The sequence below is a fragment of the Mytilus galloprovincialis genome, chromosome 7 (genome assembly GCF_965363235.1).
Source record: "Mytilus galloprovincialis chromosome 7, xbMytGall1.hap1.1, whole genome shotgun sequence".
In the NCBI taxonomy this organism is placed as follows: domain Eukaryota; kingdom Metazoa; phylum Mollusca; class Bivalvia; order Mytilida; family Mytilidae; genus Mytilus; species Mytilus galloprovincialis.
The window spans coordinates 80142478-80168166 of NC_134844.1; the positions used below are offsets into that span (position 1 = coordinate 80142478).

Sequence of the window (25689 nt, forward strand, 5' to 3'; positions counted from 1 at the left end):
AACAAGGTAATTCCTATATATGCCAGTTTTGAGAGTCAAAGATTTTTAGCAAAAAAATAAAAATTGAACCTAACTGTCATTTAATTATTTGGCTATTACATTTGCTCATACCTTCTAGGAGTTCCTTTTGGTTTAATACTGTTATTTGATTGGTTCATCAGGGATCCATTTGAGGAGTCTCTGGATTTTTGCTGTAGTAATGATTGCTTTTCCTCTATGAAATCTGCCAAATGCTTCTTCACAAATGGTAAACTAAGAATCTGACTTGCGCTGAAAATGTATTAATATTAATATATCTTGAAAATAAAAATAACAATAAAACTTATCAACGACCAATGAAAACGAGTTCAAATGCAGACGAACACTGCAAGATAGATATGTACACCTTATGATAGATCTATATACGAAAACTAGATCTTTTGATTAAAGTTTCTGATTTATTTATGTCTGACTTATATATATTGTGTACAAGTTATCATTTTGTACAATTATAATTTGTACAAAAAAATTGTACAAATTATAAGTTGTATTTTGACTTTGTACAAAAAGTGCCTGTACAAATTACAATTTGTACAAAATTGAACTAAAATTCACTTATAACTTGTACAATAATTAACAGTATGGGTGTTGTCAAAATACATATACTTTTCAATTTTTTACTCAATGACCACATAATAAACCTTATCAACAACACAGAAAAATAGGTCTGCATTATTTGTTTGATCATGTGAGTGAATTATCGCATCTGGACCTCATCTTTTGCTTTTAACAATTAACATTAAGAAGTGCTGCTTTCCCCTTTTTATTTACATGAAAAAACTTTTCCACAAGTTCTAGAAAGCTTTATAACTGCTTCCCCTAGCGAAAATTGAAGCTCAGAAACAGTTGCTGCAAATAGGGATGTGTCTTTAACAGCTTCAATTCAATTTCTCTGAAAATATCCTGTTAAATATCCTACAGCTGTTCAAATGTGGTACTATAATTCTCAAGATTCGATAATTACACAAAAGATATTGAGAGGATCAGTTGCGGCACAAACATTCTGAAGAAATGGTTTACCTACAATATCCCCCGTAACAAGTTCTGGTAGGTGTTTTTCAACGTCAGTGTCATTAAAATTGTCACTGAGGCCAATTCTTTATTATTCTATCAGAATTGTCACTGGGGGCAATTTATATTGTACTATCAGAATCAACTAGCGTGCACGTATCAATTACATTTCCTTCTCCATCTGTGTATTTCTATACTGTGTAAATATGTAGATATAAGAAGATGTGGTATGGGTGCAAATGAGACAACTCTCCAGCCAAGTCACAATTTGTTAAAAGTAAATCATTGAAAAAAAAATTCTATAGTGTGTAAAATGCTTTTTTATAACAAAATTCATACTATAATTATTGTACAAGTTATAAGTGAATTTTAGTCAATTTTTGTACAAATTACAATTTGTACAGGCACTTTTTGTACAAATTACAATTTGTACAAAGTCAAAATACAAATTATAATTTGTACAATTTTTTTGTACAAAATGATAACTTGTACACAACATATAGACTCCATACTTTTTAGAGCTTGACTCATTAGACACCTATCCATTGTTGAAGACTGCTTGTTACCCTCTAGATCTCTTTCGGTTATATTTGTTATTGATTGTGGTCTTATTATGTATATCCCACATATCCTTTTTCAATAAATTTTTATTTTCATTTTAAAATGCAGTGTAAGTTCAAGGTGTAAATAAAAAAATATTGTATATTAGCTTTATCTTAGCCTTTTTTACATAAGTTTTACCTTGGTCTTTCCTCTGGATTTGTTTTTAGCATGGCTTGTACCAATTCATTCAAGGATTCAGAGTATCTGGATGGTATTCTCTGTTAAAAAGAAAGTTACAGACCATGAAGCCCTTCTTTCATTCAATAATCTGGTTAAAATTTCTGTTATTTGCAGAATAAATTTGAAATAAAATCCCTGTTCTTTAATTTTACATTTGGGTTACCATTCTCAGCATGGCAACATAAAAACAATTTGGATATCAAAAGTTCTCTTTCTTGACAAAAAATTAATAATATTTTTTTTTTTTAAATATATCCAGTAGTTTTTCCTTGATGTACAAAAGATGTATGTGGACATTTGCTCAAATAGTTTTTTGTATTTTGTTTTATTAATTGTGCCCTAAGGTTTTGTGTGAATTCGTGTTCTTTCTTTCTTCTGATGTTATACTCAACTGTCTTATTTATACTATTTCAGTTGTTAGCTATTGCAAACACAAAAATGTACCATGTTATGTAAAATGTCTATGACTTACAATAAACTCTCCTTTGATTATCTTGAAAAATAAGCTGATTAAATTCTGGGCATCAAATGGAGGCTCAAGGGCACACAACTCATATAAAACGCAACCTAATGCCTGTAAAATAATAAATAGAAATGTCAGGGCATATTACTAAGTTTACAAAACACAATTTAATGCCTTTAAAATAATAACTTAAATCAAGCAAACTATCATACACTTTATTTGAAACTTTACTGTTAATCTTATATAATTTAATTTTGAAAGTAACACGTCTTCTGATTGGCTGGCGTTATTTTGTTATCAGCCCATAGACATAATTTAGTCATGTGACCGTGACGTCGTCAACGTTTTTTTATGTTTTTTTACGGTTTAAAATGGAATTTAGAATTAAATTATAAGAAATGACTGTAATATTTTTTCTGTCTATTCAAAATAACAAAAAAATGTGGTGCACACTGTTAAATAACCCGCTACATGGGTTATTCAGTGTGCACCAAATTTTTTATGTTATTTCTTCATAGACAGAAAAAATAATACAGTCATTCCTTAAATAAATGTTTAATTTTTTTTGTATTTGCCATAAATTGATTGATTGATGATTGATTGTTGGTTGCTTAACGTCCAGTGGCAAATATTTCATGCATATTCAGGACGAGAACAAGTTCACAATAAATACAATATGTAGGTTGATACAATAGAGGCCATCTGGAATGATAGTCGGGGAAATTTGGACTGCCACTGGAAAATGAGGGTATATTGCATAGGGACAGAAATTTTGCCTTGCAACAGGCCACCTACGGACCCCTCAAAGAGTTGTTGCAAGGGTTCTTAACGTGCAAAGAGCATGGCACTCTCCTTACACGAGGCATCGGATTTAACGTCCCCATTCTGACCGGACGTGACTGCAAACTTGATACATCCCGCACAGCCAAACGGACACCCCACTTCGGCAAGCGTTTTACTGCCGGTTGGGAGAAGACCAAGTGACCATATTTCTTTTCCCCAGTCACCCTTGGGGGAGCCATAAATTGATAAATTGTTGCAGTCTCATTGACTCTCATGTCCTTTTACTCCTATTCCTGATTAATTCAGTGTCTCCTTAGTTATTGTCCATTTCCTAAATGGTATTATAGGGTTATTGCATGAATATTGGGGAATATTGTCCTGAGTAGAATTTCATATTGTACGAGCTTGCGAGTGTAATATATGTTCTACGAGGAACAATATTCCCCAATATTCAAGCAATTAACCTTTTATTGTATAGCAATATAATGTTTGAAAGTAAAATTGGTTTAAACTAAGATTTTGTAGTTGATAATGTCATGAATTTTGAAGATTTATTGCACTAGTGCAATATTACAATTTATTGCACCCTAACTTTTGGTTTCTTTCTATGGGAAATATTATATTGCTATACAATAATATTGAATATTAAAGAAATAAACTGTATGTGGGATTGAAAGGCAATATTCAATCTTATATTTATAATGTATATGTATATGTATATCATTTTATAATTCCATGAGTTAATTGTAAATAATTATTTTTCATATAACTTTGAAAGAGTAAGGCTTATCACATAACGTGTATTTCTGTGAGCAACACTAAGGATGTTGCTGGTTCTGCTTATTCTACCAGATCAGCTGAGATGATTCTGTGGTTTTAGTCAGGGATGGGGTAATTGAAAATGTAATGGTAATTAAGTGTAATGCATTACAATTTTCCATGTAATTGAATGTAATGTGTAATTGAGCATTTTTTTAATTACATGTAATGATAATTTAATCAATTACATTGAAAAAAGCATGTAATGCTCAATTACTTTTGAATTACATTTCAATTACATGTACTTTTATTGTGTTTAAGATAAGGACTTGTGTTTAATAATATAAATTGTTAAATTATATTTATTTTTTAAAATATTGATATCACATACTTCTTTAATATATGAAGTCTGTAATTTATTCTGAAGTTTTTATATTATTTATTTGACCTACAGAATTTTTTTTCTGAATAGTCTTATTAAAAAAAAAATGTGAGAATATTTATATATGTGTTGTTCAGTTTTTTAGAAAGATCTTTGTTAACTAAATAGATTGATAAGTTATTAACCACCTTGTTAAACAAAACCAAAAAAATGTGTCACAGTGAATTTTTTTTCTTATACAGGTAATTAGAATTTAAAATCACTGCACACAATCATTTTGTCAAATTAGTATACACAAAAGGATTATAGAAATAAAAATTTATAGCTGTAAAAACAAACAGCAATTAATCAGATTAAAATGTCAAGGGACAATGCCACTTTTACATGTATTTTTATCTAATTAGTGAAATACATGTATTGCTAATATTTAGACATTATGTACATTGTTTGTACTAAAAATTATTTTCAATATTGTAACAAGCACACTATTTAATATTTTTAAAGTAAAAAAAACAAACTTTTAATTTATTTATAATTTCTTTATTTGTATTATGCTTTATTTAAATGATTTCATTTCTGAGATGTCAAAATACCCCTTAATGTATTGGCAAGTAATTATGAACAAATTCCCTCTCCTATCAACACATCTTCTAATCATGGAACTTCCATGTTCTGATCAAGCAATATCTGCCAAATAAGCTCCTGTCGAAAAACTTTAGAATTTGCTGTCAAAGTGTTCAGACCAGAGATATACAGACTAAATGACAAAACATTAAAATTACTAATGATTATCAAATGCAACGCTTAAACTATGCTTATCGTACGTCATGCATATTTTACACATGGATTTTATATACATGTATAATATTGTTAAAAAAATATTATGATAAAATGTAATGTGTAATTTAATTAATTACTTTAGTAAAGTAATTGTAATTTAATTAATTACATTTCAAAAACTATGTAATGTGTAATTAGTGTAATTGATCATTTTTGCAATGTAATGTGTAATTTAATTAATTACATTCCAATGTAATTGACCCCAAGTCTGGTTTTAGTTGAGTTTCTGTTACTCAGTCATGAGTTACCAATGTTGTGTTTTGAGTGCATGTTGTTGGTCTTTTATTTGTATTTTGACATTGCAGTTTATCTTCAACTTATGAATTTTATAATCCTTTTAGTATCTTTAAAATCTTTTTTACAACAGGTTTTAAAATCAACAAACAATGAAAAACACATACATTCATTTCCATTAACATATAACGATCTAGAACAAATTTGGAAATCATGTGTGTTCTACATTTTACATATATCCTGAGTATTTCCTTACCCAGATATCTGACTTAGAACTATAAGGATGTTCCTGACAAACTTCTGGACTAAGATAGGATGGAGTACCAACTACTGTCTTGGCTAAGTCGATTGTACTTTCTAGTACCTTAGATATACCAAAGTCACCTGAAAAAAATAAACTTGTGATTTTGTGATTTTGTATAATGAAACCTAAGAAAGCAATTTTATATGAATTGACATCAATGCAGTTAATTGGAACCTGTTACAGATTTAAATATTCCAGACTTCAATGATTGCAGTAAAAATTGTCTTACATAAGTTCTATAAACTCAGGTAGACATTTCCCCATCAATTCTGATTTTAAAATGCATGTTTTTTCAAATGCAAATATCCTTAAATGACCTTTCACTAAATTAAAATAAATTTTTATCTTTCAGAAAGTAACTTAATTACAGATCAAATTCATAATGAGGCTGACTAAATATGAACCTGTTTGGTCAACATGTACTGTATCCAGGGTTTCCGCTGGCGATCGCCATTTTCGCAATTTGCGACAAAATAATAATAGTGGCGATAAAAATTCGTCATTTGCGAAAGAATTTGGTGAAAGAAATATATATATAACGATTTATTTTCCTTCATCTTGTTTATTTACTTTTCTCGAGATTCTCGGACTTAACCGGATCAGACAATACTCGGAATTCACTTTGACCTCATTATGATTTGGACAGAAAATCAATAAACAGCTGATTGCATTTTATCGCTATCAACAACAAAGGACCAAATGATAAAGGTGTTGATTGAATTGTTTGACAAAATTATACTGAAATGCAGTCGACTTTAGCATTTGATAGTTCATTGATAACATTCTGGCGTATCACAAACAAACAACTTGTTACGTCTCATTTCATTGGCCGAAAGATTTAAATACAACAACAATGTAATAAGTGTGCACGTGAATTGACACAGGTGACCGACAATGGAATTTACTATGTTACTACGAATGTAAAAACAATGATTTGTATAGTTTACAAACCTTTGGTCAAAAGAAATAAATAAATGTTTTATTAACTTCAAAAAGTGGGGTCGAAATATTATACTGATAGTTATTAACTTCAAATAGTGGGGTCGAAATATTATACTGATAGTTTGTTTTAAGTAATATTCTAAGTTCTTTGCATGCAGCAACTCAATTATCTTGAACCCGGCATGATGAGAAATATAAGGATAAAATAAAATACATGTGCCGCTTTTATACGGATGAATATATGAACCACTTTTAATTTCTTTCATACTGACGATAGGTTATAATCCTAACAATGTCGTAGTCACTTATAATAAGTATCTCATAATACTGATCCATTACAATCATTAATCAGTGGTTGCACTGACATTCCTCTTTTATTATTTTCATGCTATAAAACATACATACAGTACAAAAAATGTAGCTATAAGCGTACCATAAACGGAGGAAATTGTCCCCCAAAGATAGAAACAAAATAACTTTAATCGTATCATTGGTGCACCTGACTGAATTCAGTGAAGGCATGTTGTTGTAATAAATTGAAATGTTACATCGGCGAAGATTATTTCTTATGCATGTGCGGAACTAAATAATAAATTAACACTTGTGAGAAATCGTAGTTTATAAGTGACAATTCTCTTGTTTGAATTCGGGGCCTTTTATAGCTGACTATGCGGTATGGGCTTTGCTCATTATTGAAAGCCGTAAGGTGACCTATAGTTGTTAATTTCTGTGTCATTTTGGTCTGTTGTGGATAGTTGTCTCATTGGCAATCATACCACATCTTCATTTTTTAAATATAATATAAATGTACTGTTTTCAATTTTAAATGGATGAACATTTATCTTTCAATTTTATACTGTAAGAATAGAGCTGCATAACACTGTTGAACTTTCCGCTAAAGTATATGTAGTATGTATTCGTATTTAAAATGAAATACAAAACGAAACGTGTATGATAAACTGATAAACAAAATATCAAGAAATTAAGGATGACTAAATGCATGCACAAGAAGAAACTCACCTTTCTATCGATACATTTGAATGATTTAATGAATAAACACTTTTTTAAAAACTGTTTGTGTCTATTTACATAGATACATATATAGGAGGATGTGGTGTGAATGCCAATGAGACAACTCCCCATCCAAATAACAATTTATAAAAGTAAACCATGATAGGTCAATGTACGGCCTTCAATACAGAGCCACTGAACAACAAGCTATAAAGGTCCCCAAAATTACTAGTGTAAAACCATCTAAACGGGAAAACCAACGGTCTATAAATATTTACAATATATAATTTACGTTCGTTTTTCAACCGAGAATAGCAAAACCTAATGAAGTATATCGTTGGAGTTTATAAACTACATTTAATCATCCCCTGTGCCATGATTGGCCATCTCCGTTTTTTCTTAACAAAGCATGGTTGGTTACATGTTATGAATTTACTTACAATTTCGGGATTTTTTTTTCTTCAAGTAAATGGAATCAGAAAAAAATTGCTATCCTATGTCGAATACATAAAACTTGGAAAAGAATATGAAGTGTTTGTAGAAAAGTACGGTTTCATTTTCCAAGTACAACGTTAATTCATCGAGTCCATTGAGAAAAAGAAAATGCAGGATAAGCAAAGGGGGGGGGGGAGGAATAAATAAATGAAAAAATATGTGAATTGAGTTTTTTTTTATCCTACATTGAACTTTTGATGTCGTCCCTTGATCTAGAGGAGACATTTAAATTGAATATTTAGATGTGAAAACTGTTAAGATTTTAAAGTTTAAACTTTACTACCAATTGCAGAAAACTATAAAACCAATGAATTTCACATGCACATTTATAAAAGCTAGAATTGTGATTGGAAACATGTATGAGAATATGTTGGATGGAAGCTTTAAACGACCTTGACCAGATACGTGAATATTAATCAGTCCATTCAACGTTATAGTATGTGTGTTCTATTTTCGAAGGTGTGAGGTCGAAGGTTTGAATTGACCAATGGAAACGATCGTTCCTTAGAGAGTTAATCTAATAAAGTTTGTTTGACTGATTACGTCGCACTACCTTTCGCTAAGCTAAGCCGCATATGAGTGTATACGGTTAAATGGCTTCCACTAAATGTCAAATACAGAATTTATTTACCACTTTGCAACGCACGTGTTTGAAGCAAACTTTTTACCTCTCCTCTCCTCTCCTTTTAAAGAAAGTTTAGAAAAGCAAGCTGTTGTTGTGACGAAAAATGTTCAAAAGCAAGAAAAAGCTCCGATTTAAAACTTTAATTATCCGTTGACTTTAAAATGAGAGTAACCCTTCAATGTAATAACTACACACGAAATGAGGGATCAATTTCATGTGATAAAAGCTTTTGTTTTGTTGTAAAAACCACTTCTTAGTACAAAAGGGCACATTAGTATTTTTCTTTTAAAGAAACTTTCCCTACGAACTATACTGGTATTATATGATCAAAACATGTCCATTAATTTTGTTATATTTCAGGACTTATATCTTCTTTATTAATAAAAGTATAGTGGCCCCCTCATTTAGAAAAGTTGTTTAAAATACAATGAATATGTTTCCCTTTTATGTTAAAAAAATCTGTTGTTTTAAAGTAAATGTTTAGTGTTTATTCATTAAAATGTAGACTTTAAAATAAGTTTGAGAGAATAATCAGACACAATGGAGCAAAATCATCTTATTTACTGGAGGAGGGGGTCTGTAGAAAAAAAGGTAAATTTTAAACGAAATATTTATGTTACTTGGCGAAAAATATATTGTTTTGGCGAAAGAGGTGGCGAAAAAAATAATTGACCAAGGGGAAACCCTGACTGTATCTGAAAAAAAATAGACAAAATATGAGCTGAAGGTACAGACAGACAGACAGACAGATTGATTTATGATTCATGACTTATGAACAGCGGTATACTTCTGTTGCCTCTACAGTGGACTTAGTGCTGAGAATAGCAAAATAAATTATACATACCTATTTTGGCAACATTGCTTTTGGTCAAAAATATATTCTCTGTCTTCAGATCTCTGAAAAAAACAGTTATACCCTCACACATTATAAACATAGATTAAGAGCTTTTAATAACACGTTTAATTTTAATAATGATCCACGAACTGCAATATGTATGAGCATACACATTTCTGTAAGACCTGAAAATTAAGACTTTAACAATTGATCACGGTTGTGAGGCACTTAAACTGTTTAATTGTTGATGTCTGCATCTTCCTTAGATATTTTTTAGGAATTATAAGTTACATCAACATTTTATGAAAAAGGTGGTTACTTCCCATGAAAAACAGCCATTCTAATTCTCCTTGGAACAAAAACAAATTTTTCCACTTTTATTTATTTTATCTTGAATCATTTTCTTTGCAATTAAACTCTATATTTTTTTTTTAATTATTTAAGAACTATCCAACATTAAAAATTTGTATCATTGAAATAAAATTATTATTCTAAAATAATCTAACAGCTGTTTATCATAATCATCAACACAGATGATCTACCAGTAAAATTTGGTTAACCTAACGATCCATTTTCCATATAATAAAAGATAAAAACTAGAGGCTCTAAAGAGCCTGTGTCGCTCACCTTGGTCTATGTGAATATTAAAGGAAGCAGATGGATTCATGACAAAATTGTGTTTTGGTGATGGTGATGTGTTTGTACATCTTACTTTACTGAACATTCTTGCTGCTTAAAAATATCTCTATCTATAATGAACTTGGTCCATTAGTTTCAGTGGAAAATGTTAGTAAAAATTTACAAATTTTATGAAAATTGTTAAAAATTGACTATAAAGAACAATAACTCCTAAGGGGGTCAATTGAACATTTCGGTCATGTTGACTTATTTGTAAATCTTACTTTGCTGAACATTATTGTTGTTTGCAGTTTATCTCTATCAATAATAATATTCAAGATAATGACAAAAAACAGCAAAATTTCCTTAAAACTAACAATTCAGGGTCAGCAACCCAACAACAGGTTGTCCGATTCATCTAAAAATTTCAGAGCAGATAAATGTTGACCTGATAAACAATTTTACCCCTGTCAGATTTGCTCTAAATGCTTTGGGTTTTGAGTTATAAGCCAAAAACTGCATTTTACCCCATGTTCTATTTTTAGCCATGGCGGCCATCTTGGTTGGATGGCCGGGTCACCGGACACATTTTTCAACCTACTAACCCAAAAGATGATTGTGGCCAAGTTTGGATTAATTTGGCCCAGTAGTTTCAGAGAAGATTTTTGTAAAAGATTACTAAGATTTACGAAAAATGGTTAAAAATTGACTATAAAGGGCAATAACTCCTAAAGGGTCAACTGACCATTTCAGTCATGTTGACTTATTTGTAAATCTTACTTTGCTGAACATTATTGCTGTTTATAGTTTATCTCTATCTATAATAATATTCAAGATAATAACCAAAAAGAGCAAAATTTCCTTAAAATTACTAATTCAGGGCCAGCAACCCAACAACGGGTTGTCCGATTCATCTGAAAATTTCAGGGCAGATAGATCTTGAACTGATAAACAATTTTACCACATGTCAGATTTGCTCTAAATGCTTTGGGTTTTGAGTTATAAGCCAAAAACTGCATTTTACCCCATGTTCTATTTTTAGCCATGGCGGCCATCTTGGTTGGATGGCTGGGTCACCGGACACATTTTTCAACCTACTAACCCAAAAGATGATTGTGGCCAAGTTTGGATTAATTTGGCCCAGTAGTTTCAGAGAAGATTTTTGTAAAAGATTACCAAGATTTACGAAAAATGGTTAAAAATTGACTATAAAGGGCAATAACTCCTAAAGGGGTCAACTGACCATTTCAGTCATGTTGACTTATTTGTAAATCTTACTTTGCTGAACATTATTGCTGTTTATATATAGTTTATCTCTATCTATAATAATATTCAAGATAATAACCAAAAAGAGCAAAATTTCCTTAAAATTACTAATTCAGGGCCAGCAACCCAACAACGGGTTGTCCGATTCATCTGAAAATTTCAGGGCAGATAGATCTTGAACTGATAAACAATTTTACCCCATGTCAGATTTGCTCTAAATGCTTTGGGTTTTGAGTTATAAGCCAAAAACTGCATTTTACCCCATGTTCTATTTTAAGCCATGGCGGCCATCTTGGTTTGATAGCCGGGTCACCGGACACATTTTTCAAACTACTAACCCAAAATATGATTGTGGCCAAGTTTGGATTAATTTGGCCCAGTAGTTTCAGAGGAGAAGATTTTTGTAAAATATTACTAAGATTTATGAACAAGAGGCTGTCACAACGACAGCAAACCGGATTTATTAATATTTATTTGTGTCCTGGCAATATCACAAGAACCATTACTGATGAATGGTGAAAGTGAAAATCGTCAATATCAAATTTGACCTCCATTTTGTCATCAGTATCAACATCTTAAAATTTGAAAAGCTTAGATTGAATGGTTCATGAGTAAATGCAACAACGTGAATGGAAACGCCATTTCACAATCTTTCAAGAACCATAACTCCTGAACGGTAAAAGTCAAAATCGTCATTATTGAACTTGACCTCTAATTTGCCATCAGTAACAACATATAAAAATTTCAAAAGCTTTGGTTGAATGGTTCATGAGAAAATGCACGGACACGACTGGAAACACCATTTTTCAATCTTTCAAGAACCATAACTCCTGAACGGTAAAAGTCAAAATCGTCATTATTGAACTTGACCTCTATTTTGTCATCAGTAACAACATATTAAAATTTGGGAAGCTTTGGTAAAACAGTTCATGCGTAAATGCACAAACACGACTGGAAACACCATTTTTCAATCTTTCAAGAACCATAACTCCTGAACGGTAAAAGTCAAAATCGTCATTATTGAACTTGACCTCCATTTTGTCATCAGTAACAACATATTAAAATTTGGGAAGCTTAGGTAGAACAGTTCATGCGTAAATGCACGGACACGACTGGAAACTCCATTTTTCAATCTTTCAAGAACCATAACTCCTGAACGGTAAAAGTCAAAATCGCCATTATTGGACTTGATCTCCATTTTGTCATCAGTAACAACATATTAAAATTTGGAAAGCTTAGGTAGAACAGTTCATGCTTAAATGCAGGGACACGACTGGAAACTCCATTTTTCAATCTTTCAAGAACCATAACTCCTGAACGGTAAAAGTCAAAATCGCCATTATTGAACTTGACCTTCATTTAGTTGTCAGTAACAACATATTAAAATTTTAAAAGCTTTAGTTGAACGGTTCAAGAGTTAATGCACGGACAACATTTGATTCCCGCCCGCCCGCCCGACCGACCGACCGCCCGCCCGACCGCCCGCCCGCCGTACATCCCCAAATCAATAACCGACATTTTTGTCACAAAAATCCGGTTAAAAATGGTTAAAAATTGACTATAAAGGGCAATAACTCCTAAAGGGGTCAACTGACCATTTCAGTCATGTTGACTTATTTGTAAATCTTACTTTGCTGAACAATATTAATAATTAAAATTACTAATTCAGGGGCAGCAACCCAACAACGGGTTATCTGATTCATCTGAAAATTTCAGGGTAGATAGATCTTCACCTGTTTAACAATTCTACCCCTGTGAGATTTGCTCTAAATGCTTTGGTTTTTGAGTTATAAGCCAAAAACTGCATTTTACCCCTATGTTCTATTTTTAGCCATGGCGGCCATCTTGGATGGTTGGCCGGGTCACCGGACACAATTTTTTAAACTAGATACCCCAATGATGATTGTGGCCAAGTTTGGTTTAATTTGGCCCAGTAGTTTCAGAGGAGAAGATTTTTGTAAAAGTTAACGACGACGACGGACGACGACGGACGCCGGACGCCAAGTGATGAGAAAAGCTCACTTGGCCTTTTAGGCCAGGTGAGCTAAAAATATGGACTACCCGTATCAATTTTCCTGTAAAATCATATCAGAAAAGTTTAACCAATCAATTAGGAAAATAGTTTCAACACATCATCACAGTGATAAACAAGAATGTGTCCATATTATATGGATGCCCCATAATTTTCTATGTTAAGTGGACCCTAAAATTGGGCTCAAAACTCTTAATTTGGCATTTAAATTAGAAAGCTCAAATCATAGGAAACATTTGAACTAAGTTTCAAGTTCATTGGACTTCAACTTCATCAAAAACTATCTTGACCAAATACTTTAACCAAAAACTCTAACCTAAAGCCGGACAGACGGACAGACCAACAGACAAACGTATGCACAAACCAAAAAACAAAATGCCCATAAATTAGGCATAAAAAAGACTAGATTCACTAGATATATTGACCATAGAAAAAACACAAGAATTCCTCTAACTTGTATTACCTGTGGAGAACTTTCTTTAAGTGTATATACTGTACAGCCATGGTCATCTGTACAAACCACTGAAATGATAAAACAAGACATCACTTTAGCATCTCTATAATAATAAACAAAATTATACTGCAATCAGCTATTTTACTATACAGATAAAGCTATACGTATAAACGTTAGCTTTATACGTCAATGACCTCAACTCACCTATAAGCCCCGCCCTACTTACAACGTCACGTCACAACCATGACAACGTGTAGTAACAATGATCAAACTTTTATGAATTTAAACTTGTTATGTCTTCAAATTGGTAATTTATTTACCATGTTTATCAAATGTTATTAATTAACGTTCATTTTCCCTGTCTTATTCCTAAAAATGTCAATTTTGTACCGCCTGGACTAAGCTCAAAGGGTAATACCCCAAAATGGTACCTCAAGAGGGAAATTCCAAACACTTTTTTTTAATAATATTTGTTTCATATTTTTATTATTTTTTTATTATTTTCTATCGATTTCAGTATAAAAACAATATACGTATAGTGTCTTGAAATATGAAAATTATTTGTATTCGGCACGAAATGGGAAAATGCTCGGTAGAACCTCGCATTTCCCCCGTTTCTAAGCCTCATACAAATAAATTTCATATTTCAAGACACTATACGTATATTGTCTAATTATCTCTCAAAAAGACAAGAATGTCAATACATAAACAAAATTAATGATTACAGGGTTTCCGCTGGCGATTTACGAAAAAAATAATAATTGTGGCGATTAAAATTTGTCAGTGGCGAAAGAATTTGGCAAAAGAAATATATATAACGATTTATTTTTGTCTATCTTGTTTATTTACTTTTCTTCAGGTTTCTCAGACTTTACCGGATCATAGATTGTACAGTACTCGATATTCACCTTGAACTCATTAAAATTTTGACAGAAATCAATAATCAGCTGATGGCATTTTATAGCTATCAACAACAAAAGACTATTAATAAAGGTGTTGATTGTATTGTTTGACAAAATGAATTGGTTAAATGGTGTCCATCACATGTCACATAAAGGATTTATTAAACACTTTGCGACGCACGTGTTTGAAGCAAAATGTTGACGTCTCCTCTCCTTTTAATGATACAGTCCAGAAAAGAAAACTGTTGTTATGACGAAAAATGTTCGAAAGCAAGAAAAGGCTCTGATTTAAAACTTTATCCCTTAAATTTGATATACCGGTAGATAATTGATTTGAGTGGGTACTTAAAAGTCATTTAAGTGACACACATGTTTCAAGCATAGTTATACTTCTCAACTTTTTCATTTCGATGGTTTAGAAAAGACAACTGTCGTTATGAAAAATTCTATTCAAAAGGTTGGTAACAACCCCTCTAATGAGAGTAACCCTTCAGTTAAATGACTACGCCTTAAATGAGGGATCAATTTAAAGTGATAAAAACTTTTGTTTCGTTGTAAAAACCACCCAAAGAACTGTACATCTTTCTGGTTTTATATGGTCAAAACATGTCAAAGAATTTTGTTATATTCCAGGACTTGTATCTTCTTTATTTTTAAAAGTAAGTGGCCCCTTCTTTTAAAGTTGTTCAAAATATAATCAATTTTCCCCATAAAGTTCTTCTTTTTAAAAGGTAAATGTTTAGTGTTCATTCATCACAATGTAGACTCTAAGTAAGATAAGTTTGAGAGAATAATCAAAGACAACAATGGGACAAACTCATCTTTTTTTTGGGGGGGGGAGGGGGGGGAATTTTAAATGGAAAAAACCCTGGATCATATATCAAAACTATAAAGTATGTGAAAATTAATAATTATATCTTTTGAAAAATTATGTTCTGTTCCGAAAAAATTAGGAAATACAAATGTAGTATTTAACTGAGTTGATTACAGCATAATTTGTGCAAATATCAGAAAAAATAAATAGGGACAAAGATGATATATCCGTAATCATTGTTCACTGTGATTGTTGCAAAAAAGTGTAATGTTTACTGCTGTAAAAAAAAACTAGAAACTATCTGTGTCTCTCAACCTAGGTCAATGAGCATCTTCAACAAAGGACATTCTCCAATATTATTTTTTATGATCTTGATCTTGATATTTTTTTTCTACTCTTATCATTTCTTTATTTTTTTCCAAAAACACAAAAAACATCAAAAATTGTGTTATGACTTGCATTCTGATTTTCAATGTTTCTACAATCAATGTTTTAATTGTTTATATATTCAAAGATATTGAACTTTTATCTATAACTTCCAAATACTTACACACATAATTTCCTTTTCCTTGAAGTGAATATTTTTCTGAAACAAATTAAATTTAATTATTATTTAATAATATGAGTATATGACTATAAAAAAAAAAACACATTAGTTTAAGATAATAAAACTGAAGACTGTTATAGATAACATTTAGGAAGACAGACAAAACTATGCGTAAAAAACTTCTTTTTACTTAAGAAATTTTAAGTATGCTCTAAATTTTCTACCAAAATCAATATTTTACATGCTTTAACTCATGAACAAACAGGCAGAGATTTGTGTCTACCATTTTGATTTTTAATCCTTCTAATGTGATAGAACATGTGTCTGTAGTGTTTTATCTAAAGCAATTTAGCATGGTGCGACTCTATGTCCTTTTTCTTCTTATAAATTTGAAGCCATGTGACCTTAAAGGAAAACAATACAGTTTCGATCCCATATTTAAAATTTGATGACAATTTGCAAACAGGTTATTTTTTGCCTGATTAAATCAAATATGTAATAAAAAATATATCTTCATGTGCCCCTTTTTGAGCAAAATAAGGTCGAAATTTTATATATTTCCCTAAAATTCGGATTAGTGGACGTAATTTTCCTTTCGACAAAAATACATAACTTTTTTGTTTTAAAAGATAAACACAAGCTGTGTTTTGTCAAATTATTGTTATATATGAACTTCCTTTAAATTTGTGCATTTTGTTTTTTCAATTAACTCATATTTATCAAATGTTCATAAATATAGCTATACATGTAAACATTTATCAAATTCTAAAACTAGAGGCTCTAAAGAGCCTGTGTCGCTCACCTTGGTCTTGTGCATATTAAACAATGGACATGGATAAATTCATGACATAATTGTGTTTTGGTGATAGTGATGTGTTTGTAGATCTTACTTTACTGAACATTCTTGTTGCTACAATTATCTCTATCTATAATGAACTTGGCCCAGTAATTACAGTGGAAAATATTTTCTAAAAATTTACCAAAATTTATGAAAAATGTTAAAAATTAACTACAAAAGGGCAATAACTCCTTAAGGGGTCAATTGACTATTTTGGTCATGAAACCCTTCGGGCCAGGTGAGCTAAAAATGCACTATTTACATTTTCATGAAAATTGGAGCACATAATCTTCTTACATAATCAAAAGAAAAAGGATTTTAAAAAAGAGGGGTCCATGAACTCGTTTTCAATTTAAATTAGTTTGAATGATAAAAATCAGTCGAAAAACTGCATCTTTTCCTGATAAGTCATATTTGGACGATGCAAAATAACATTTTACGTTAGCAACATCAATACCCCCCCTGTAACTGTATCGTATGCCCTTAAGCATAATCTGGATCAGGTTGCAGTTTTGGTTTTTTTTGTTGATAAAAGATCGACAAGCATGAAGACTATATCTATCACTTTGTGTGACTCGAGAGAGTACATCAAATCATTCTTAGTTATAGCAAAATAAGTGTGTTACTTCATTACAACTTGATAAAAGTTGCCTGAAGTGAATTTGTAATCCATTTATTGCATTATTAATGTCATATTAATATCCAAATTGCATGCAAAACATCATTTAGTTTTATACATTATCTTTGTTCGCCATTAAAATATTTGTACAATGTAGGGATTTGAGTTGGCTAACGGACAAGCTATGAACAAAATCTGAATTCTTACAAATGACTACAGACGCATGAATGGCACAGCTGACTTCATTCCAAAAAGGAAAAAATATGCATTCAACATGCATTAAGATACTTTTGGTTAGATTAACGTGGCGTATATATTTCCAAGTAGATGCTTTGTTTCAATTTATTAACATAAATTACTCTATTATACTAATACATGTATCATTATAGTATGAACAAGCATAACTTTGTAAAATTTATATATCTATTTTAATGAGAAAACTAATTATATATGTAACTTACTAGTTTATTTATGTGCTTTATTTGGTATAGTCAAAGCACTAAGTGCCCTTTTGGTAAACAAATTACCATGTCCTTTTTAAGTTCTAGATAAAACACTAGTCTGGCATACACTATTTTAAGATGAGTTTATTTACACACAAAAATGAGGTCTTCATTAACAGGGGAATTCCGACTCTCAGACCCCCTCCTCCCCTCTTTTGGATCTGTCACTTAGTAAAGCATTGTATAAAACTGCCTACCAATGTATTTATTTAAGAGGCTGTCCAAGTAAATATCAGGCAAATCCTATTGGTGGCACAACATATTTTTTTTCCCGCTGAATTTTTGGATCCAATGCAACGTTTATATCATACAAAGGATATATATGTCAAAGATATTTTTGAATCATCAGTGGATGGCTCAGAAAATGATTTTAAAGTTCACTAACAATGCAACAAAATTTTGTACAAAATGAAGAGTTTTCTCCCCTTTTCAATCAATTTGCAGTGCTTTCTATGTATTTTTTTCTCTTTATTTGTTGTAGTTAATAAAAAACAAAATTTAACTTTAAGAAAGAATGAAATTGTGATATGAAATAGATGAACAAAATTTGAAAACAAAATATGTCATGTGCCACCAACTGCCTTGTTTTTCCATGGACACCCTCTTAAACTCTTCCAGTGCTGGACAAAATGAAATTTATTATTTAAAGTGCATTATATTATAGACTTTGAATATGTCAATACATGGAAACAGTTAAGTTTACCTCTTTTGCTTCTTGTATTTTTTCATCCAGACTTCCTCCATCACAGTAATCCTGAAATAAACCATAGTAAAGACACTAAAATTGCCACCTTTACTTATCATGAATGAAATCAATTCTTTTATATGATAGTTAAACTAAAAGTATCAGATGAACCTTGCCAGAAAACTTGTACACCATACAATTTATAGTCTACACAAAATGTATTAAATTACTGCTTCGGTATCTGAGACACAGACCTAATTACAAACACTTCACATTGACCAAAGAACTATTAAATAAGGTCAAGGTAAGATGAACCCTGCAGACAACTTGAACACCTTACAATCATTCCTTACACCAAATATAGTGGACATATTGCATATGATATGTGATTTAGACATACAGTACGCCCAGAGAGTATGTAATCGCGAACTCTAATCACCGATTTCCGAGTGTAGCAGTGTGACACCGCGAATCACGGATTATACTCCCAATTTCCTCCAAAGATTCTCTCCCAACACCGCGTGGCTGTTAATTGGTTTATTGCCCATCGGATGTTCTGAAAATTAATGACGCGTGACAACATCATCGGATTAGCCAGATTTATTACCTTTGTACATTTAATCGATCTTGATTGCACCTGTGTGCTTTAAAATACGTTATTTAAATGTCCTTTCATTGTCAGATAAAAGTGTGACATTTCTATTTAAAATAAGATTATTATTCTTGTATGTATATGCCCATGTCATTGTCATATGACATACAGCGTACAGACGTATAAAAATACGAATAAAACACTTATTTTGTATTTTCATTATAGTCCGATCAGGTCATAATTTTTGTTTTTTTCAACAAAGACGATTTTACCACAATTAGAACCTTTTATGACCTACTCAGTGAGCAATATTCGGTTCATTAATAGTTCAATATTATAAAATTAATATCAACAGGCTTAAAACAAAATGATGTTTTTACGGTAATTTGTCCAATCTAAATTAAACCCAAGAGTTAATTTATCGGATCAACAAGTGAACTCTGTTACTTTCAATTTATTTTGAAATGTAAAATATTATGTTTCACTACCTCGGTAGAATAAAATTTCCGACTTGAAATATTTGAATTTTAAAAAGAAACTGTAAAGTGACAAATAGTTTTGTATGCAATGTGACAGCCCTATATTCATAAATACTGAGAAGACACAACACAATAATCACAACCTTATTTAATTATATGGAGAAAAGAAATCATGTGTTTTTAATCTGTTATTGATCTTCAATTATTTAAAATAAAATTGGATTGGCGCAATCCGTAGTTTACTGCTCGTTAAAACTCCTCGGCGAAATATAAAAAGAAGTAGTTCAACAATTTATACAATAGAATATTAAAATGAAATTATATCGTGTTCTACAAGAAAGAAATATGTAAAAAAAAAATTAGATCGGATTTTACCGATCGACAAATTTTCACAGAGGTCTCTACCAACGCCTGTCATGAACATGCATCCTGTTTTCATATACCATTAATATATAGTGTTGACTATAGACGTATAAATAATGTCCGGTTTTATGTCCTCTGTTGACTGACAAACGTAAAAATAAAAGGCTGATGTTGGTTTATTCAGAAAAGGAATATAATTTAGAATCCGGTTAATCAATTGTAAAAGGACCTTCTAGAGCCTCAATCTTAACGCACACAAATTTATGTCAATCATTACAAAGCAAGTTTAAACCTTGAATGAATTTTCCCACGGTTATCCAGAAAGGTCACCTGAGTTAACTGTTACATGATACTATTTCCCGCCAAATAAAAATCTCGTGGACAAAATTGAGGTCACTATTTTTAGCATTCAATATTGTGAGCGAAGTCAAGTTCAAGTTCAACCACGCACTGTTGATCACTGAGTTGCGTATCGTCTTCCCACGGCAATTCATTGGTTTAGAAATATTTAAAGATTACTGTTCTAAATACAACACAAAAGTTTACATTCATTGTGCGTAAATGAATATTATGCAACGACGATTTGATGCAGCTATAGAAGTATTCCTGTTGTAGCCGAAATGTATTATTTATCCTAAAGTAATGCTAACAAATCGTGAAGAGAAAATGCCGTAGACTTATTAAGCATAGCGAATTGTGAATAGTATTTTCTTTTTTTCTTGCATATACAAGTTTAAAGACACGTAATTTTCTTTTTTTCTCACATTTTATAACTTCAGCGTTAATTTCCGTCTATTTTCGCAAGTTATATAAATTACCGATAAAAAGAACAAGAGATCATAATCAAGTATAGAATTTGTTTTATAAAACTTTACTGCAATTGAAAGCATTAACAACAATCTTTTGCTTTTAAAAACTTTTATTTTGTAATCGTAAAATGGAAATGGAAACTTATTAGCATAACAGATGGTGAATAATATTTTCTTTTTTACTTGTATAAAAAACTTTGAGACGTGTAATTTTTCTTTAAACTGTCCTAATTTATTCAACGTTAGTCTCCGTTTATTGTTACACAATTATATCTCTTTTAGTAAATTAAATATTTATTTACTGATAAAAAACGGAAGTCAAAATCAAATATAGTTTTTTTTTAACTTGATTTAAATGTACAGTGTAATTGAAAGAATTAACAACAACGTTTTGACTTTTATTTTAATCTTTCATTTGTTTCAAGCAATCAGATATAACCTGATAATCAATAGACAGGAAATACAATTGTTTAATTACATTAGAAATCTCGCATACCTTGACTGTCGAGTGCCGGCATAGATCAGAAGGATTAGGGCAATTAATTACCTGGTGTGACACCGCGTCACTCCAGACTGGGAGAGATGTCGCTAATACAATAAACAAAAGGTAACGGATTTACGCGGAAGTCGGAGGGAATACTCCCAAATTTCTCCGACAATTTAGGGAGTGATGTCGGAGTTTCCTGGTGTCACACCAGCAAAAAACTCGGTGTTTGGAGTTTGGGATGGCTTTCGCGAAAATTGAACTGTAACCATAAAAACTTAAAAAGTTCATTGTTGAAGGCTTTACAGTGATCTATAGTTGTTAACTTCTGTTATTAGGTCTCTGGTGGAGAGATGTCTCATTTCAATCATACAAGATCTTCTTATTTCTTTATTAACTTTGACCAACATACCATGAAAATGAGGTCAAGGTCAGATGGACCTAACAACAATTACATAGTATCTGATAAACCAACTAAAACACAACAACTTGACATTGACAGGTGAATCAGACAGGCACATGCAGTTGGAAAGCAACCCCTTAGAGACTACAGTTTTTACCAAAATATTATTGTTCATGGCTAACTAATAGAAAGCTGTTATTTCTTTTACAGGCTAGCTCAAAGAGTCTAACTAAACAATTGTGTAAATTTCTTAATGCGGCATGGAAGTTAAGATCACAATAATCATTGGATAGCAGTTGTAATTATGTGCTTATTATGACCATATTGTGTTGTTCTCTGTTTTTTTACTGTCATTATTGTAATTGTATATTATGCTATTTTGCTATAGCATTATGTTTGCTTCTGCAATAAAATATATTCATTCATTCATGCAGTTGGAAAGCAACCCCTTAGAAATGACCTTTGTTGCCACCTTTGAAAGATAACAATGAGACTAATATTTAAGCCAGCCATTCTGAAAATGTGCTAATTTTGAGGAAAAAAATTATAGGTAGAAATTTAGAAAATTTTAGTTTTTTTTTTTATCTTTTAAGCATGTGTCTTATTATTAACCATCTAAATATGAAATTTGTCAAATTTCACTGTTTTGGAAACTATGACATGGACTGGTGACATAACAAAATTCACCTAGAATTTCTTGAGCAAGATGATACATATACATCCAAGTATCAATTTTTACTTAGAGAATGTATGTTATACATACCTGTACAATATATACAAATTCTGCATCATAAAATGATTCATGGAATGATACAATATGGGGGTGCTTCAATTGGGATAAAATGCTGAAAGATAAACAAAATAGAAAAAAAAACTTACTTTCACATGCAATTCAAATTATTCATGTATTTTTGAAGTCTATAAATAATGGGTTTCTCAATTGTTTTGAATACTCAGACTTTGTTCAAGAATACAACAACAAAATTATAAAATAAAGAAAATAAATTGCGACAAAGCCAATATTTTCATCATTTTTAGCATTTGCTCATGCTGATAGTGCAGTGTAATGAATGCAAATGTACCACAATGACCAAATAATTTGTTAATACAGACATACATACATAAAGTGATTTTTCACCAAAATTTGCATACAGCTTGTTTTTATTTTTTACGTTGGCAATTCTAATATGTAATCAGAAATATATTATTGTGTGCTAAATTTAAAGATAATGGGGTAGAAGTTTTATTCATTTACTTAAAATATCAGTTTCTTGGACATTGTTACCTGTTGGACAAACTTTACTTTTTTGTTTTAAAAGATAAACACATGCAGAATTTTGTAAAACAATTTGAAACATCTTCTTTATTATTTGTGTAACAAATCCTTAAACGTATCAATTTTCAAGATTTTAGAAAAAAAAGACATTTTTGCTAAAATTTTAAATTTTATATCTACCGGTAATTCGAATAAAAAAAACATCAGTTATTTCTTTAAGAAAAGAGAATAAATATTTTTTTTATACAATATCCAGTCAAAATCATTTTATAAAAGAGTGGTCTATGTTCTAGTTTTCAAGCTAATGATTAAACTCACTCAAAAAATGCATCTTTTACTTATACATATAACATTTTCAGTCTTAACCTCTTCTGTAACTATATTGTATTAAGTATGCCCTTAAGAATGACATCTTTGTAATTGTACCCAATAAACACATACATGTACAAGATTTTTCTAGATATCCTTTTTGTAAGACATACTTAGCCTCTTTCTGAATTGCTTCCTTTGTCCTTGATTTTCTTCTGTCGTCTACTTCTATTTTTTTCAATGCACATAATCTAAAATTATATATTTGGAAAATGGACCACAGGTATCTATTTAAATATTAATATAATTTTCTTCATCAATAATCATGGACATTAACAGAGAACTTCATGAGAATAAAAAAAATAGTAAAATAACTTTATAACAACTTAGTACCAAGATTTCATATTAATGTTTTGAAGCTGTTGATGTAACCTTCAGCAGACTGAATTCATATGGGAGATGTTTAAATCTTTACTAGTATTTAACAAGTGACTTTGTGCAACCATTAATGCAAGTGGAATCACTCATGTTAGACAATACATCAAAATCAATATTTTTTGTGGACGCCAAGCTCAAAATTCAGATAATTTGAGACAAAGTTTCTCTCAGATTTTTTATAAATATTTATAGGTACAAGCTACTTGTAATTGGTTATTGTTTTAGTTCTAGTGTTGTTGATTTTTATTCAATGTAGCTAGTTTTACCTATAGTTGTATTTGTGTTTATTTTATCTTATTTGCTCAGTTGGGATGATTTGTTTAGGTTTAAATTTTCATCAAAACCCTATTGCTAATCAGCAACAAATTCTCTCAAGTTTAAAAGTTTTCAATCAAGAGAAAATAACATGTATGTACTTCTTAGTTTCAACACCCTTCACCAGATATACAGCTCCACATCCACCTATCCCTAGTTTCTTTATAGTTTCATACTTCTCCATTTATTGCATATTTGTCATAATCTGAAATAAAGAACAATATATAAAGGAATAAACAAAATGGTGCATGTAAGATCGAGCCAAGTGAATGCCTTAAGGGTCTTGTGGTGCATTCACACTGTCGGAAGCAGAGAACTTAAAGATTAAAATATAATGTTTTATGTATATCTTTTATGTACATTTGTTTTGTATTTTTGATTGATCACTTAATCCTTGTGTCATGATGACCCTCTTAAAATTCAGACTACTCAAGTATTTAATCTTGCTCAGTAAAACCTGGGTTATTCCATTATTTCCTGTTGTGCTTGGCAATACTTATAAAACTGACATGACTGAGGGGATTTCTAACCAAGCTTTTTCTTAAAGGTCTCTGAAAATATGTGTAGTCTATCAAAATGTCTGAAGAAATGAAAAATATCCATGTTTAAAATGTACTGTGTATTATCTGTCATATTGTTAATACTAGACCCATAAACAACATTTTCTCAAACTTCAGTCTTCATTATGAAAGCAGTAATATACTATATGCAATAAAAAATAAATTTTTCAGTTAATCATACATAAGGGCATGAAGGGTATCTTGCTGTGAACTGACAGTATGCAGATATTGAATCAGTTGTGACTGAAACGACATATGGCCATTATGGGTGAATTGCAAAACTGGCATAGATTGGAAAATCCAGAAAGTTTTTTTTTTTAATTCTTAGACATAAAATACATATTACTTTCATAAAGCTATGACAAGATATCCCTTATTAAAAGTTGCCCACATGCAATGTGAATATGACCCAGTGGCAGTGACAGGTTTGTTTTGTATTATCTATAAATAAATTTTGTGCTGTGAACATGACCATGTACATATCACCCATCATTATCAGTGCATGCTTTTCGTTTTGAAAAGTTCTGGAACAGAAAAATTGTTACCAGTTATCATTTAAAGGGTAAAATAATCTCCACACAGGTATAAGTTTGTGGTTACTTTTTGTTTTGAAATGTCATTTTCGTGTTATTTTTACCGGAAGTTTATTGTCCGTTTTTTAAAATTAAATACAAACCGGTTAGGGACTCGTGCAACTTCCGAGATAGAACCGTAGTCATCTCAAACTTCTTTCTTCTTCTTTATGTTTTCAGAAGTCCTTCAATGATCTGAAGATTATTCACTGTTTGCGCAGCGTGGCCTATATATATATATATATATATATATTTACAAAAAACAAAAACAAAAATATTTAGAAATAAATTTGAGTTGCGTAATT

General features: G+C 30.9%; 1 protein-coding gene across 3 annotated transcripts in view; it reads right to left on the reverse strand.

Moving 5' to 3' along the window:
* The window catches only part of LOC143083773 (serine/threonine-protein kinase Nek5-like), a 33989-nt gene extending 8524 nt beyond the window's left edge, over positions 1-25465 (reverse strand). For 2 of the 3 annotated variants that reach the window (XM_076260089.1, XM_076260091.1), the window contains exons 1-12: positions 25358-25465; positions 24354-24457; positions 23673-23750; positions 22678-22759; positions 18803-18853; positions 16143-16178; positions 13886-13944; positions 9516-9568; positions 5551-5678; positions 2306-2407; positions 1792-1871; positions 112-270 (exon numbers count right to left, since the gene is read on the reverse strand). In XM_076260089.1, the coding sequence (XP_076116204.1) occupies positions 112-270; positions 1792-1871; positions 2306-2407; positions 5551-5678; positions 9516-9568; positions 13886-13944; positions 16143-16178; positions 18803-18853; positions 22678-22759; positions 23673-23750; positions 24354-24436 (911 nt within the window). In that variant the 5' untranslated portion in view covers positions 24437-24457; positions 25358-25465. The remainder of the gene's footprint in view (positions 1-111; positions 271-1791; positions 1872-2305; positions 2408-5550; positions 5679-9515; positions 9569-13885; positions 13945-16142; positions 16179-18802; positions 18854-22677; positions 22760-23672; positions 23751-24353; positions 24458-25357) is intronic. The other variant, XM_076260090.1, reaches the window with a different exon arrangement.
* Between the last annotated feature and the right edge of the window lie 224 nt (positions 25466-25689).